Below are 17,942 nucleotides of genomic sequence, written 5' to 3' on the forward strand. Positions count from 1 at the left end.
TGGCATGTTGATGGGTGCGATAAACTTAAGCCATTTGAGCACAAGCTCATTTTAATGTCGTGGTATGTCGCCAGCATGACCACAATCACGGCATATGAATGTCCTTCTTCAAAGTAACGTTTAAATTTCTTACTTCCTGTAAAGCTTGATTGACAGGTGTCTCGTCCAATCAGCGACAAGTTTGCCATTCTCAAAATGTACCTACCTTTTCCGTTTTCTATGAAATGTCGTTGTGTTTTCTGAATTGTTATTGTGTTTTCTGAATTGTTATTGTGTTTTCTGAATTGTTATTGTGTTTTCTGAAATGTCGTTGTGTTTTCTGAATTATTTTGTTTTTATAATTGTTATTTTGTTTTTATAATTGTGATTTGTTTTGCACCTCTCGGCCACCGTAATAACACACCTGATGCACAATCATTGTTCTTTATTTTCTGGAAGAAGATTTTACGAACTTTGCTGTGTTTTTGTGTAATTAATTAATATAAAGCATACCGCCATCATACTCCGACGAAATTGACTTGAACGCACATGGCGTCGCAAACATGACTTCCCACCTCATAAATATGAACTTCCCAGGAGGACCTGAAGGCTTTACTGGGAGCCTGAGTTACAGAGAGCCTTAGCAATCTATCATACTGCCTGAGCTATGAGGACGAAGACCTTATCAAGACTATCCTAAAGTGTCCTGAGTCCTAAGCTCTGGGTACTAAGTGTTTGAAAGCTGATTCTGTGGCTGTAACTCTGCAATGCCTTGGCATTTTGACACCAAACACTGTATGTGTTATCACATTGACCACACCATAATAATTGTATAACAGGGCCACCTATTGGTCAAAAGTTATAAGCAAGTTAATCACATTATACAGTGAATGTACAGGTGCTGGTCATATAATTAGAATATCATCAAAAAGTTGATTTATTTCAAGAATTCAAGTTAACAGGTGAAACTAATATATTGTATAGACTCATTTCATGCAAAGTGAGATATTTCAAGCCTTTATTTGTTATAATTTTGATGTTTATGGCTTACAGCTTATGAAACCCACAAAATCAAAATCCCAGAAAATTAGAATTACACAGGAATACCTTGGTCATTGAACCAGGTTTTGGTTCTTTTGGCAGTGTGGGCAGGTGCAAATCCTGCTGGAAAATGAAGGAAGCATGAAGTGCTCTGAAAATGTCCTGGTAGACGGCTGCGTTGACTCTGGATTCAATAAAGCACAGTGGACCAAAGTCCACTTTTCTGATGAGAGCAAATTTTGCATCTCATTTGGAAACCAAGGTCCCAGAGTCTGGAGGAAGAATGGAGAGGCACACAATCCAAGATGCTTGAAGTCCAGTGTGAAGTTTCCACAGTCTGTGTTGGGTTGGGGAGCCATGTCATCGCCATCGGCTGGAGTTGGTCCACTGTGCTGTCCACTCAACGCAGCCGTCTACTGGGACATTTTCAGAGCACTTCATGCTTCCTTCAGCAGACAAGCTTTATGGAGATGCTGACTTCATTTTCCAGCAGGATTTGCACCTACCCACACTGCCAAACGAACCAAAAGCTGGTTCAATGACCATGGTATTCCTGTGTAATTACTGTGTGATTTCATGTAATATTCAAATTTTCTGGGATTTTGAGGGTTTCATAAGCTGTAAGCCATAATCATCAAAATTATAACAAATAAAGGCTTGAAATATCTCACTTTGCATGTAATGAGTCTATATAATATATTAGTTTAACCTGTTGAATTCTTGAAATAAATCAACTTTTTGATGATAGTCTAATTATATGACCAGCACATGTATTTGTGATATTTCTGCCATTTTGAATAAAATAATCTAAAAACATATTTAATTACTTATTGTTGCAGTTTTTGCTTCCTGTCATATTGTTCCTTTTTGTGCTTGGCCCAGATAATTGGGCCTCCGACGAAATTGACTTGAACGCACATGACGTCGCAAACATGACTTCCCACCTCATAAATATGAACTTCCCAGGAGGACCTGAAGGCTTTACTGGGAGCCTGAGTTACAGAGAGCCTTAGCAATCTATCATACTGCCTGAGCTATGAGGACGAAGACCTTATCAAGACTATCCTAAAGTGTCCTGAGTCCTAAGCTCTGGGTACTAAGTGTTTGAAAGCTGATTCTGTGGCTGTAACTCTGCAATGCCTTGGCATTTTGACACCAAACACTGTATGTGTTATCACATTGAACACACCATAATAATTGTATAACAGGGCCACCTATTGGTCAAAAGTTATAAGCAAGTTAATCACATTATACAGTGAATGTACAGGTGCTGGTCATATAATTAGAATATCATCAAAAAGTTGATTTATTTCAAGAATTCAAGTTAACAGGTGAAACTAATATATTGTATAGACTCATTTCATGCAAAGTGAGATATTTCAAGCCTTTATTTGTTATAATTTTGATGTTTATGGCTTACAGCTTATGAAACCCACAAAATCAAAATCCCAGAAAATTAGAATTACACAGGAATACCTTGGTCATTGAACCAGGTTTTGGTTCTTTTGGCAGTGTGGGCAGGTGCAAATCCTGCTGGAAAATGAAGGAAGCATGAAGTGCTCTGAAAATGTCCTGGTAGACGGCTGCGTTGACTCTGGATTCAATAAAGCACAGTGGACCAAAGTCCACTTTTCTGATGAGAGCAAATTTTGCATCTCATTTGGAAACCAAGGTCCCAGAGTCTGGAGGAAGAATGGAGAGGCACACAATCCAAGATGCTTGAAGTCCAGTGTGAAGTTTCCACAGTCTGTGTTGGGTTGGGGAGCCATGTCATCGCCATCGGCTGGAGTTGGTCCACTGTGCTGTCCACTCAACGCAGCCGTCTACTGGGACATTTTCAGAGCACTTCATGCTTCCTTCAGCAGACAAGCTTTATGGAGATGCTGACTTCATTTTCCAGCAGGATTTGCACCTACCCACACTGCCAAACGAACCAAAAGCTGGTTCAATGACCATGGTATTCCTGTGTAATTACTGTGTGATTTCATGTAATATTCTAATTTTCTGGGATTTTTAGGGTTTCATAAGCTGTAAGCCATAATCATCAAAATTATAACACATAAAGGCTTGAAATATCTCACTTTGCATGTAATGAGTCTATATAATATATTAGCTTAACCTGTTGAATTCTTGAAATAAATCAACTTTTTGATGATTGTCTAATTATATGACCAGCACATGTATTTGTGATATTTCTGCCATTTTGAATAAAATAATCTAAAAACATATTTAATTACTTATTGTTGCAGTTTTTGCTTCCTGTCATATTGTTCCTTTTGGTTCTTGGCCCAGATAATTGCTGCTTGCATCTATATTTTTTGATTAGGTCTGTATGCTAAGAGTGCAAATTTGAATGTTTAAATACAAATATTTATGTCTGTACTGAATTAAGCTCACAAATGTAAACAGTAACACTTTACAATAATGCATTTGAATGCATTAACTAACATGAAATAACAAGAATCAATAGCATTTATTAATATTTGTGAATTCATGTTAGTTAGTTCACAGTGCATCTACTAATGTTGACAGATACAACTCCTGATCTTAAAAATGTAGGAGCAAATGTTGAGATTAACATAAAGATTAATAAGTGCCGTAGAGATATTTTTCATTGTTAGATCATGTCAATTAATTAAGTAATGTTAACAAATTAAATCTTATTGTATATTACCACCTAAACACAGTTGTTTACTGCAAAGTTGAGTAAAAGCCAATCAGTCACATTGAAGCATGCAGCGATTTGGTGAGGAATCCCTGTGTTTCACAGTTGAATAAAACAAGCTAAGCATGAGAGCTGTGTATCTCTCCAATCCATCCCGCTGTAATACAGCGTCAAGAAATACAGGCTGCTTTCATTATTTCAAACAAATATTTATTTCCCGTAGATTTCCATGTACATAAATTGAACTTTGAACTCATCTCTTTACAAAACACACCTCGGCACATTTTAAAACAACTGAAAACATTTAATTCTAGAACTGAGTCTTATGGGAAGGCACCTCGTCATCTAATGGTGCGGTACATCATGAAGTCTACCGTGGTGCATCGTGGGAATTTGCCGATGGAGCTCTCCTCCACGGGCGTGTAGACTTTGATCTGCCGCATGTGTGTGTCTCGTCCGTTCTGGTGGTTTGCCAACACGGCGATCTGGATCATGAAGGTTCTGATGGGATTGTTCACCAGATCCAACAGAGGGATGTGAATCCAACCGCTGGGCTCCACCATCTCCAGCTGCTGCTCACACACACACACACACACACACACACACACACACACACACACACACACACACACACACACACACACACACATATAGACGTGTTACAATCCAAGGGTTTATTTAGTGAAAATTCACATTATTCTGATTGTTTAGACATGGTTTTTAGCAAATATATACATAAATGGACACAAAAGATTGATTTAAGTTATGAATAAGGTTATTATGCAACAACAATGAGACCACAGAGTGATTCTCACTTGCCTGAGAGAAAAAAAGTCAATTTTACCGTTTAACATTACCATACAAATAATGTACCATAGAATGCCACAAACGACCAATCACAATCAAGTATTTGAGCTTATAGATTAAGGCTATAACATCAAGTCACCTTTATTTTTATAGTGCTTTACATTATAGAATGTTTCAAAGCAGCTTCACAGTGATAAACAGAAAAAATAACAGAATCAATGATGCAAACTTAATTAAATATGAGACTAATGTAATTTCAGCAGTAAATCAGCTGTGTAACTGTGTGAAGTTCATCTATAGAGTGCATTAGTGCTCCTACCTTTTCATCGCCGTTGGTTCCGGAACTATTTTTCCCATTCATTTCTCCCATAGGGATTTTAAAAAAAGTCTTTGTTAATGCGTTTAAGCCATGAACCAAGTGAACCAGCTACGAGGTGAATCATGACATTACAAACTTTAAATTGAAGTCGAAAATCTGACAAAGGTACAAGACTGTGAACTTAAAGGCTTTAGTGAGGGAAAGAACTACAATCCCATGAAGCATTGCGAACATTATATTCTAATTTAAAAATATGGAGAAATATAAACCTACTCATTAAAGAAAATGTTGATTATGTATACAAAACATTATATTTTAAGCTGTCATATTCAAATATGTTTTTTGAGAGCGTAAAGAGATCGACTTTACGTAATTCACATATCTGAAAAGGTGCTCTACTTGTTTTGTCTTTTCGATTAGTAGATTTTTCTATACAGCATCATGGGTAATGTAGTTTTTCCAGTTTAATAGCAGTATTTTACAGTGAATTCTGCTTTTAAACACGATTATTTTAAAACTAAATTGAAATAATGCAGTCTATGGAAGCTTGTTTCCGCCACAGAATAAAACACAAAGGTAATTGTGACTTTTTATTCAGAAGTATACAATTCAGACTTTTTTTTCTCGGAATTGCATGTTTACGTCTCGCAATTCTGACTTTATAACATGCAATTGTGAGATATAAAGTCATAATTGCATGATATAAAGCCAGAATTGCATGATGTAAAGTCGCAATTGCATGTAATAAAGTCGCAATTGTGAGATATACATTTTTTCCATTAGAATTGGACTTTATAACACGCAATTGCGACTTTATTACATGTAATTGTAACTTTATATCATGCAATTACGACGTTATATCGCGCAATTCTGACTTTAGATCTCGCAATTGTGAGATAAAAATTCGCATTTATCTTTTAAAATGTTTTATTCTGTGGCAGAAACAAGCTTCCAGCAGGCTGACGGCTTCAACAGAAGCAATCGATTAACAACCTCATATCACTGTAAGGCTGTCTTTAAAGTCTATAAGCTATCGTTAAAAATCGATTTCCCTGGGAAGAAATTAATGTATTTTTACTTCCGGAACCGACTGTTGCACTTCAGATCAATTCAGCAGAAATAACAGTGTGGTTATTCAGGAGTGAGATGTGTTCGTGATCCGCGTCTCTTACCCGGATCTCCTGCAGGTTGTGGAAGTTGTTTCCCACTCTGACCGAGATCTTGCTGGGAGTGTAGCTTTCATCAGATTTATAATCGGCATAAATGCACAGCATCTTCACAGTGGTCTTCCTCCTGCCAGGACACAATCACAGCCTTTCAGTGTCTACAACATTTAAGCAGTCACAAACCCAAATATATATTATAATATTCATCATAAAACATGAATGCGACGTACTTTAAAACGTTCCAGTTGACTGTTTTCTAAACATCACACAGTATGCACTGACCTCGGGTCAGAGTTTTTTTAAGTGTCTGTCACTGTTTCCAATACAGACTTATTTTAAATGATCTTTAATGAATCAGCAAAGCATTGAAATTTCAATCCAATATGAGACATAATTTGAGCAGAGAACTTAAGTTACTTAAAATGTAAAGATTGTTTGATTTTTTTTCGGTGGCTAGACATAATGCTTTTATTTGATATAACAAAATGTAATAATATCCAACGAGAGATTAAATGACTACAGTACTTTCACAAATCTTTTTATGAGTGCATTTCCATAACCTTTACAGTTACATCATTACTGGATAAGAATTTTTAAAAAATGATTTCATTCACATTGTGTGCGCACAGACACAAACCAAGTAATCAGTTAAATATTTAGGAGCTTAAATAAAAATATATTTACAAAAAATAAACCTACTTGATTTTTCTTTGATCTATAATAATTAATTTTCCACTTTTCCAGTCCTTTAAAATAAATGGATGGATAAAAAAAAATTATATATGTGTGTGTGTGTGTGTGTGTGTGTGTGTGTGTGTGTGTGTGTGTGTGTGTGTGTGTGTGTATTGCTGACTAACATGAAGCTGAAAAACAACTCACTGCATGATGGAGTCTATAATGCAGTTAGAAAGACCCTAAAAATCTGAATATCAGGGCAAAAATGCCCCTGTATAGGTTTTTATACAGAGATTTATTATATTTTTTTCTACCTGAAATAATTGGACAATAAATGAATGACTCGATTACTTTAGACATTTACTGCCACCTACTGGCAGTTTTAGTTTCTTATTTAGAGTATCACTCCATTAAAACATATATAACAGTTTCCATATTAATAAAAAATCCATTAAAGACAGTTCACCCAAAAATTAAAATTCTGTCATCATTGAATCACCCTCGTGGCTGTTGTAGCCTGAAAGTTTGTGTAATAAATTCTATGTTAAATCAAATACTTCTTTCTAAAGCTACTTTTTGTAATGTCTATATATGCTTTTCTCATTTAACACAATAAGGACTTTAAGTGATATTTTGGGGGTCATTTCTAAGCCAAATTTGATTTGAAAATTGTGATTACGGTAATAAGATTAATTAATTCCCACATCGTGTAATTAATTAGGTGTGTTTCGTAACTGACTAGCATTTATGTCAACCCGTCAATCACACAAATACATGTATTATCTGTAAACAATAGTCTCATAATGTCTAAATAATGTCAGATTAATCGACCCCGATGCTGTAGATAAATCATACAGTGGCTGTTTGAGACTCTGTTTCTACCTGAACTGAATGTTCACTAGATGTGGCTGAGAGCCATCGGACTGCCAGTACGTCTCCAGATTATCATCCCTCAACTGGTCGACTCCAAAGCCTTCACACAGAAAGAGAGTGGCTCAAATGAAAGACTAAACACAGGTGTGTGCAATGATCAAAAACAGATAATATTTAATACACACACACACACACACACACACACCTGGCTTGCACGAGGACAGCGACCACACGGCTTGTGACCCGATCTCTCGGACGGTCCCGGTGCGCTCCAGCTGCTTCGGGTCGGCACCTGGGGGGGTTTTAGTGGCGGTTGTCATGGTTACTGAGGAAAGAAAATGAGGACAGACAGATGGGATGGAATTAAAAAACACTCATAGACAGCATTAAAAAACACTTATTAAATAATAATAATGCAATGTGTAGTAACCCTAACCTCACACTAACTATAAACAATGCAATGTGCAATTGCATTACATACACATTTTATTACTAATATTGACTTAATATTACAAATATTAATTGTAGTTTTCACTAAAGATTAAAAGAATAAAAATGCTCCATGTCCAAAAAACTAAAACTATGGCAATAAAATTGTATTTTTTTAGATTATGTAAAAAATATATTCTCTCATATATATATATATATATATATATGTGTGTGTGTGTGTGTGTGTGTATGTGTGTGTGTGTGTGTGTGTGTGTGTATGTGTGTGTGTGTGTGTGTGTTCCAGAACATAATTTGAACTACATAGCATCTTATAATAATATGTAATATTCAACTAATATTGACATTAATTTGTAGTTTTCACTTAAAAAAAGAATAAAAAGGCTCCATGTCCAAAACACTAAAACTATGGCAATACAATGTGTTATATATATATATATGTGTGTGTGTGTGTGTGTGTGTGTGTGTGTGTGTGTGTGTGTGTGTGTGTGTGTGTGTGTGTGTGTGTTCCAGAACATCATTTTAACTACATAGCATCTTATAATAATATGTAATATTCAACTGTATGATATACTGTATATATCATAGTGCCATGACAAATATACTTAACGGTAATAAACAAATTTACAAAGTAAAAAACTGAATTGTACAATAACACACGGTTGTTTAATAAAAAATATCAACCTTTAATCTTATCAACAAAACAAAGCCACAGTTACTCACCGGCACTCATAAACACTCCCACAACTGTGTTTTCTTACATCTGTCTCCACAACTAACGCACGTTTAGGAATAGTTTCTTAAAAAAAAAGGTAAAATATAATCGTAAACATCCATGCACTGTTCGCATTTGCCCGGCATTGGCGCACTGTGACTACGTCACGGTTCTTGGATCGCGTCGCGTCACTTTAGCGTCGCGCGCTCTGGCGCCATCTTTTGCTACCGGTGTTGTCTCGTGCGCGCTGTAGCAGCACGCGCTGGTCGTCTCTTCACACAGTAAGAAGAAACTCAACGCTTATTAACGCGTTATACTGCGTTGTTCCCATCAGCGGGAGGTGAGCAGCGTTTTTTTTGACATTTTGCAATAATTAAATCGAGATTCATAGGTAGTTTGAAAGACAAAAAAAAAAACGCACCAGCTGTGTGCGCATGCCGCCCTATGCGCGAGGCCTTTTCTTCTTGCATTAAAATATCCCCGTTTTCAACAAATATTTAATGAAAGTCATTCTGAACAAAGTGGAAAACAACTAAGCAGACGTTTTAGAAAGACCATGTCACATAATGTAGTGTTTTGGGGGTAAAAGAAAGGAGGGAATTCTCTGAGGGAAAGTCTTGCGTCATCTTTCGTTATTCCCACAAGTGTCTGAGATAGTCACGACGAGCGCGTGCACGTGCTCAATATAATCGAATCTGGCCGTTTATAATTGTTAACAACCGATTTAAATGTATATCTGAATGTAATGTTTGTGTATAATGTATAAACATCGGTTGTGTGGAGTGTACTAGTCCAAACGGTTCGGATTCAAAGGGTGCTGTGGTGCACTAACCATTAATCAATGATCTGGTCATTTAAAGATTGTATGTTCGTGTCCCATCAAAAGGTTCAAAGACTATGACAAGTGTCCTTGTTCAAGACGATAAACCTCAGGCTATTCCAGCTTAACAAGTGCAGAATGAGTCATTGTATCTGATAAATGACTCATTAATTATAAAATGACTAATATATATGTTCAATTGGATGACAGTGCAGTTTATGTATGTTTAAACGAGCTGTCACGTGATGACAGCGCTGCACTGTAAAAATGGCAACTCAGCAACTTTATTCATCCTGAATGTGAGCTGTCTATCTGTCTGTCTATCTATCTGTCTCTGCCTCATGAAACCACCACATCAGACCAGGTTTTGCTCCCCAGACTTATCTCGTTTTACACGGGTACCTTCAGGAAAGCATTTTGTTGGGAGTGTAACAGCTGGTGTCCTTTATATCTGATCGTTTGCACGAGTTCATGCATGTTAACAAGTGATAAACTGGTTTTAATAGCCACTGTGTTGGGTTGCAACCTGGGTGGGAAATTAGCACTTTGCCTTGTATACCAGCCACAGTGGCGGGTGAATTGTAAAACATATTTTTATTGGTTATTACTTAAAACATTCCTTGTAAGGGATTGGACATCTTTTGTCAAAGAATGCTGTTGCTAAGTAAAAATAATGCACTTTTGTCGAGTAACTAATTTGATTGGTTTTCAGCGCTGTGCGTCACAAACACAACGCACGGACACGGCACTGAACGGACCGTGACACATAGGGTATAGCTGAGCTGAGGTACAGATGAAAGGAAAATTAAAAAAATTTGGCGACATATACCCGGTGTTAAGAGGCCCGCCGCGAAGTCAGCAGTATATGAATGTACAAACTGTTGAGGACGAAGTAAATAAAAAGTGAATACGTTTCGAACAAGTGGCGCATTGATGACGAAGGGAAAACGAGGGAATGGTTAGCCTACCTTCCCGTCGAACAGTCCATGTACTGTACTTATTGTCGAACCTATGTGTCGTCCATAAATGCAAACAATTTGTTCATTAGAGGAACAACTAACCTTAAAATAGAGTCAATAATGAATATGACCAATTCTATTCAGAAACGTCCATGCGATCGGCAAAAAGGGCAGACCTTTTTGGGACTACGTTTGGATGTGCAAGTAAATTACTAACTTGAAGTTGTGTTTTGTGATGGCTAGATAGCTATCGTTTTTTTAGTTTAGCGATAGTTTTAGCAGCCGCGAGGATAGGAGCCGATACCGTGTCAGTTAAACTTTTCATCTCCAATCCTATCTGTATTTGTGAGAAGTGGTGCAGTCCTGAGTTGAAAGATAGCCTACTTTACGGCTTTATTATCGAGTTAACCCTCTCGGGTCGACAAACGCGCTGGCGCGTTTTGCTGGATTTTTTTCAAATAGCAGCAAAATACATTTAAATACTCCACCATTTATGGTCATACAGACTTAACTAATATCAAAAAATAAACTGTAAAATAATCATACATAAAATTCTCTCAAAAATACAAACATGTACATACATGTTGCTCACATATTATGGTAGCCCTGTTTGTGCTGTATAGTGCTTTTTTTATTTTTTAGAAAGGGCGTGCGCCCGTGAGCATCCACGGAGGAAAACATAAATTGGCTCCTGAGTGCAGCATAACTCATATTGTTAAATGGATAAAACGAATTACATATTTGTAATGGACGTCAATGTTATCAAAGTCACAGTTCTCATCCATAAATTTGAATTCCAGAAAAAGTGGCTGGTAAAATTGGGCTGGTGGGCAAAAAAGTTAATTTCCCACCCTGGTTGCAACTGGCAAGGGTGTTCTAGGTGGGTTCTTAATGGGTTAAATGAAAAACTCAACCATCAAGTAGTAATTTGATTGTTCAGTTCAAATGCATAATGCTGTGATGCTGATCTAATTTTGATATTGTGTAAATACTCCCTGGTGAAAAGTGTTTTGTTGGCATTAATCTCTGGCTGCGTCCGAAATCGCTTACTCTCTTGAGTAGGTACTTAATGTACATAAGTAATTTCTTTCCAACTGCTAAAAAAGTACATATATAGTATGAATCAATGTAATCCAGATGTACTACATTCGCCATGTTATCATTATCACATGAGCTCCCAGCGTCAGTTGCGTCGCTTTACTGCCATTGATAAATCTTCTCCCGTGGCATCATGGGACAGTAAAGTGTCCATCATATGCACATTTCGTAGTAGTAGGCCATCCGGGAACTTTTATGAGTGCTATGAATTTAGAAATGCTTATTAAAGAGCTGCTGTGTGACTGGATTTATACTAAACTGCGAAAATGTGAGTAAAACAAATGATAATCAGTCTAAACTAAAGGTTGAACTCAATATATTGTTCCTTCCAACTTACCAAAGATCCAGTGATCCGTGGATATTGACATGCAGCAGAAATCGTGTTTCCTGACATTTGCGTGTGTCTGATTTCAACACTGGGAAATACATTAAAAAAATTTTTGCCTGTAAACGCTTTATACAAATACAATATAGATCTAAATCTGGGTGATCACTTATATCAATGTTAAAAATATCATATCATCCAGCCCTAAAACTTGCATAGTGTTTTGTCAGTTTTATATTTAAATGCATCGAATTATGCAGAATATACAATGGTAAATATTTAATTGATGAGTTGTCAATACAATTTATAACAATAAATACAATATATAAAGTATGATTTTACCCCTAAATTTAGCATATTGACACAAAATGAAAACTGCAAATCCACCTTTCGCTCCCTGGATCCAGTTGTTTCTGTGAATTGCAGCAATTAATAGACTTACAGTTAAATAAATAGACTTACCGTATAGCCTAGATATTACAATGTGCAGTTTTATTGTAAGTTCACAGGGCTTCAGACTAACAGCTGAGGCCGCAGCACAGAGACACTGAGTTATAAAACACACATCTGGTAGCACTGGGGCTGACAATAAAGCACTAAGCTTAATTTAGGGTGTAGATGAAATTAACTTAAATTATTATCATTCATAATGTCTTAATATCATTTAAAAAGCAAAACGAGTGAAAAAATTGATATTAAGGAGTGAAAATAGCCAATAAGCATCCTATTGTTTACAATGGTAAATAGTTTAAATAAGAGTTTTCCTACATCTTAAAATGTTTAGTTTAAGAAAATTTTTGAAGGAGCAAAAAATGTGTTGGTCATCACATTAAAAATAACATTTATATATGATATAATAGTTATGAAGTGCTGGAAAAAGATGTGTAGTACTTGTAAGCGTTTGACTATTTCTGTCACAATACCATAGTTATGGTTAGAGTTACTACATTAGCATAAATCCATGGTGAATGTTGCTGATCTGTGAACTGAAAGCCTTCTTGAAGTGTTTCTCCTGGTTTCCACGTCAGCGCTGATCTGATATCTATGGTTTATAACAGAGAACTCGGCGCCGAATCGGCATGTTTTCTCACTGGATCTCGCAGTGATGATGTTATTAATTCTGAGGCGAATTCAATGGATTTCTTCACTGGATCTCCTAGTAACAGTGTCTCGAGATCGGCCCGCCACTGGCAAGTCCGGGGCGCTGCGCTGTCTATTATTGGTCCGATCTAATAAAGGGTCCGTGAAGCATAAATGAGTAGCGCATTTTCGTTCCGCTTTCATTTTGTTTGCATTCGCTGCTCGGCAACGTTGTAGTCGCTCCAGCGAGACCTAAATAAATATTTGGTTGCACCGGCAGGATAAATGGTCGCAAAATGCAACCAATTGGTCGCAGACTGGAGCCCTGGCTTCTCTGTTCTGTAGATTTCGTAAAAATATACCTCAGATTTCTTGTCAAATCTAGTTGTTCAGTCAATCTAAAAGCTATTTCCCTATTAGATGCGTTTTACATTTTTACATTTTTTTTTAAACATTTTTATTCGTTTAGCTGACACTTTTATCCAAAGCGACTTACAATTGCTATGTATGTCAGAGGTCGCACGCCTCTGGAGCAACTAGGGGTTAAGTGTCTTGCTCAGGGACACATTGGTGTCTCACAGTGGATTCGAACCTGGGTCTCTCACACCAAAGGCATGCGTCTTATCCACTGCGCCATCACCACCCCGGTTTTATGTGTTTTTCCTGGCATTCACGCTGAAAACAAATGCCGCCACTCAGCGCATAAACAATGTTTCTTTGGAATGTATAACAAGAGTTTTTTAATAGGACAACAGAATACATGTATAGGCCTATAGCATAAACATTAATTTTGTTTCGGACGCAGCCCATAACTCTCTTTTTCTCTTTCTAGTGAGGTCTAGGCCTCCTGTTTTTCTGTAGATCCGCGTCGCCGGTGTGCGCGTCAAACCAGCCAAATGGCCGACAAGAACACCAGAATCGCTATTGTAAACCACGACAAGTGTAAGCCCAAGAAATGCCGTCAGGAGTGCAAGAAGAGCTGTCCGGTGGTGCGCATGGGTAAGAATCGCACGCTCAAGTCGCTTGATTTCAGGCTTTGTGCGTTATTTATGTGTATTCAATTCACATTTATTTCACAATACACATCGTTTCAAAGCAGCTTTACAGAAAGTCCACATTACAATTAAGAGGGATCTGTTATCAGAGGTAACTGTCTAAGGCCACATCCACACGACCCCCAAAACAATGGAAGGGGAAACACCAAATGTACATATAAAAATTACAGTTAGCTTAAAATGTAGTAATTTAAAGGGGTGGTAAAACACGATTTCACTTTTCTAACTTTAGCTAGTGTGAAGTGTTGCTGTTTGAGCATAAAAAACATCTGCAAAGTTACAGCGCTCAAAGTTCAAAGCAAAGGGAGATATTTTCTTTTAAAGAAAAGGACTACAGCCAACGGCTGGTAGGGACTACACGACATTCCTCCCGGGTTAGTGACATCAGCAACCCTAAAATGTACATAAACCCCGCCCCCGGGACACGCAGTCCATGTTGAGAAGAGGAAAAGTTGTTGTATAAGAGTACAACAAACTCAGTAGAGTAAAACAAAGTAGTGAGTCAGCTCAAACTTTAGCATCCTTCGTTTCACATGCAACAAAAAGTCACTCTGTGTGCATCTCACAACAGTTCCTATACGAGCAATTTATAGATTATAATGACAGAATATGCTAATTGAAGATAGTTAACTCCACATCAGCAACATAAATTCATCAACTAACCATTCAGAGACGTCCTGTTGCATTCTACATGTTGTCACTTCTTCTTGAGTCTCTTCATCTTTGTCTGACTCTGTTTAACATTAAAGGCAGAACAGTTTCTGTTATTTTAGTGTGTCTGCGTGAGGTAATCGCTCTGCTAACACAGAAGAGCCCTTGAAACCCCGCCCTCTGAGGCAGCTCATTTGCATTTAAAGGGCCTGGCAGAAAACGGTGCATTTTTGCTAACCCTCAAAAAGTGACAACTTTAACATGCTATATAAAAATATCTGTGGGGTATTTTGTGCTAAAACTTCACACACACACACACACACACACACTCTGGGGACATCAGAGATTTATTTTACATCTTGTGAAAAGGGCATTTTACCACCCCTTTAAACAATGTAGTATTTTAAGGCAGAAACAATGAGCTCATTGAAGTAATGAATACTTGCTTAACAAATGATTATGACATTCAGAAAATGTAGCAGTGGTGCATGTTGATTCAGAGTTTGCTTCATCTGAAGTCCTGAAGTACTTGTGTGTTTTCTCAGGGAAGCTGTGTATTGAGGTCACAAATCAGAGTAAAATCGTCTGGATCTCAGAGTCTCTCTGTATCGGATGTGGAATCTGTATCAAGGTATTTGAAGGACCCACTCGCATCCCTCAAGCATTTCACTATACCTTCACCCTGTAAAGCCTGACATACGCGGACTGTTTCCCGGAGACGGTTTAAATTAAGGCCTCAATCTAGAATAGTTAGTCATGGCTTTCTGAAACATAGATTAAGTACATATTACAAACACCTGGACTATGAAGTCCTGAACTAAAATAAACAAGATTAATTTAAAACCAACTGTGTTAATCTGAATGAGCATGACTGACGTTGCCTATAAAACATGGAATGAAACTGAGCACCAAATCCAATGCCAGCAGAAAAAAAGACTGCAATCAAAAAACTTTCCTGAACTAAACTCTTGAAGCAAAGAAAAACTGCATACATCATCTGTGGAATGAAAGAAAACAACGTTAATCTGAAGTTAAATCTAAATTCTGCTGGGTTTAATTTAAGCCTTTTAGTCCTGGAGTAGCTCTAGTCTTTTTTAAGGACTTTAGGACTTTTTAAAACCATGACAGAGAACGAAGATTTTTGTTAATCTGGTTTAAAAGGCTATTTTAGTCTTGGACTAGGTTTAATCTCTGTCTGGGAAATGATAGTCAGAAAATTGTAATGTTTTTAAAGTAGAACAGATTATTGAACCTTTAGACAAAATATAAAAAAAGTTTTTTGTGGTGTCATATTTTATATGCCAGGCTTTTATGGATCATATAGTATGATATAATGAGATCTTGTAGGTGAAAAAACATCTCAGTTTTATTCTGAGGCCTAAAAATAAAAAATATATGAAAAAAAAAAGTACGATTTTGCTATTCTTATAAGATCTTTATTACAGTTTAGCAGACTACTTGCATAAAATGCATATAAATGTTGCACTCAATATCTGCTAAAAATATGTCTTAAGATATATAAATGTTTAGTTTTATGATCATAGCTCTGTAGTTTTAAAACGTACAATGATGATTAAGAGATACGCAAATAAACCTTCCTCAAAACCCTGTTGATCATATTTGATACTCGCATGTAAAATGATGTCTGGATAATCAAGTAAAACTAAGCTGCTTCAGTCCAGCAAGTGTTCATCTTGAAATATTATCAGCAATATAAAAGTGATGACTTGAGCTGAAGGTGGACGTTTATACTATTATACTGAACGACTTTTACTTAAATTATCAAACAGACAACAGAAGGCATGTGATGGTGTGCAACCGGTTTTATAGCAAGGTTTTGATCATGTTGATCATTTAAAGACCTCAGAAATGTATGTATATATGCTTTATAGGGTTAAACATGCAAAACAAGTTGCCAAATGCTCAATAATTACCACATACCCTAATAATTTCCATAACTCTAAATTGTAATGTATTAAATCTGATTTAAATTATTTTGTTTCATTAAGAAATGTCCGTTTGGTGCTCTTTCCATCGTGAACCTGCCAAGCAACCTGGAGAAGGAAACCACACACAGATACTGTGCTAATTCCTTCAAGCTTCACAGGTACAAACATGCATCTCATCTGAGTCATTGCGCAATCATGATTCAGTTTGTTCTGTTTTTAATCTGCGTTAGGGCTGTCAAAATGGCTGAAAAGCTAAATTCGAATTTCTTTTTTAAATATTAGTAAAATTGGAATGAATTTTGAATTCTAAAGGCAATTCTTGGTTACAAATTCTTGGTTACTGTATTGTCTCCTATGCACACAAGAGGGTGCAAGCGAGTGCAGTGAGCAAATATAAACCAATTCAAGCAATGCATCTTTTATTGAAATAAAATAACATTTACTTTTTAAAGTTCATTAACTTTTGAAACAAATATTCTTAAATAAATTATAATTTCCTTAATGTGCATGCAAGGAAAATTACGTTACAGTAGTGCATAAAACTGTGCGTGCATCAGTAACCTGAGAAAACACGATCTGACCGCATAATGAACTACATGAACACAAAAGAGGAAACTGCCATTCAGAATCAATCCACTTCCACTCACTACATCTACATATTGTTCGTCAAAAACACCATGTCAAGGATGTCTTTGCACGATTTTTACCTCCAACTGAGAGGGTTTTCGCCTTCTGCCATTTTTCAAATTAGCAACGCAGCCAAACCACGCTGTACTGGATAAGCTAACAAAAACCGTGTCAGTTACGTCATCGTCGTGTCTCGTGCGGCTCTTGACACACCAACAATTCTAATGCACGGTTTTTGCATTCGAATGTGCAGTTTTTTTTTACTATTATTATTTTGGAATTCAAATTTGTATCTGACAGCCCTAACATTGAGTGTTCATGTTTGTCAGGCTGCCCACCCCTCGTCCAGGTGAGGTGCTGGGGCTTGTGGGTACTAACGGTATCGGGAAATCCACTGCTCTCAAAATCCTGGCAGGAAAACAGAAACCAAACCTGGGGAGATTTGATGTGAGTTTCTCAACGCACTCTCAAACACAATCCAGATCTGATCCTAATTCACATGTCTGTGTGCCTGTGTGTATCTTCCTGTTTGAAATGTTTGTTTAATTTGTATAATGTATATTGTTGTAATATTCTTAATATTTTGAATTAGCTTTGATACATTCAATTTTCATTTTAGTATCAGTTTGGGTAATTTTTTGTACTTTTATGCCATTTTTATTAGTTTTTATTATATATATATATATATATA

General features: G+C 36.8%; 2 protein-coding genes across 2 annotated transcripts in view; one reads left to right on the top strand and one right to left on the bottom strand.

The window, feature by feature from the left end:
* Positions 1–3,873: 3,873 nt before the first annotated feature.
* Positions 3,874–8,853, bottom strand: anapc10 (anaphase promoting complex subunit 10). Its single transcript, XM_077218341.1, has 5 exons — positions 8,696–8,853; positions 7,731–7,850; positions 7,535–7,625; positions 5,984–6,104; positions 3,874–4,257 (listed from the first exon to the last, which is right to left on the bottom strand). The coding sequence occupies exons 1-5, from the start codon at positions 8,703–8,705 to the stop codon at positions 4,027–4,029; spliced, it is 573 nt and encodes a 190-aa protein (XP_077074456.1). The 5' UTR covers positions 8,706–8,853; the 3' UTR covers positions 3,874–4,026.
* A 19-nt stretch (positions 8,854–8,872) lies between these two features.
* The window catches only part of abce1 (ATP-binding cassette, sub-family E (OABP), member 1), a 28,975-nt gene continuing 19,905 nt past the window's right edge, over positions 8,873–17,942 (top strand). Inside the window, exons 1-5 of the mRNA XM_077218340.1 lie at positions 8,873–9,027; positions 13,802–13,968; positions 15,221–15,306; positions 16,685–16,782; positions 17,581–17,698. Coding sequence (XP_077074455.1) covers positions 13,866–13,968; positions 15,221–15,306; positions 16,685–16,782; positions 17,581–17,698 — 405 coding nt within the window. The 5' untranslated portion in view covers positions 8,873–9,027; positions 13,802–13,865. The remainder of the gene's footprint in view (positions 9,028–13,801; positions 13,969–15,220; positions 15,307–16,684; positions 16,783–17,580; positions 17,699–17,942) is intronic.

This window comes from Siphateles boraxobius, unplaced genomic scaffold (assembly GCF_051911475.1).
Source record: "Siphateles boraxobius isolate OS27281-9 unplaced genomic scaffold, OSU_SipBor_1 77, whole genome shotgun sequence".
Classification (NCBI taxonomy): Eukaryota; Metazoa; Chordata; class Actinopteri; order Cypriniformes; family Leuciscidae; genus Siphateles; species Siphateles boraxobius.

Coding starts and splice junctions, on each gene's coding strand:
- anapc10 (XM_077218341.1), bottom strand. Junction 6,105..7,534: donor CTAGTGAACATTCAGTTCAG/GTAGAAACAGAG, acceptor GTGTCCTGGCAG/GAGGAAGACCACTGTGAAGA. Junction 4,258..5,983: donor ACAACCTGCAGGAGATCCGG/GTAAGAGACGCG, acceptor GTGTGTGAGCAG/CAGCTGGAGATGGTGGAGCC.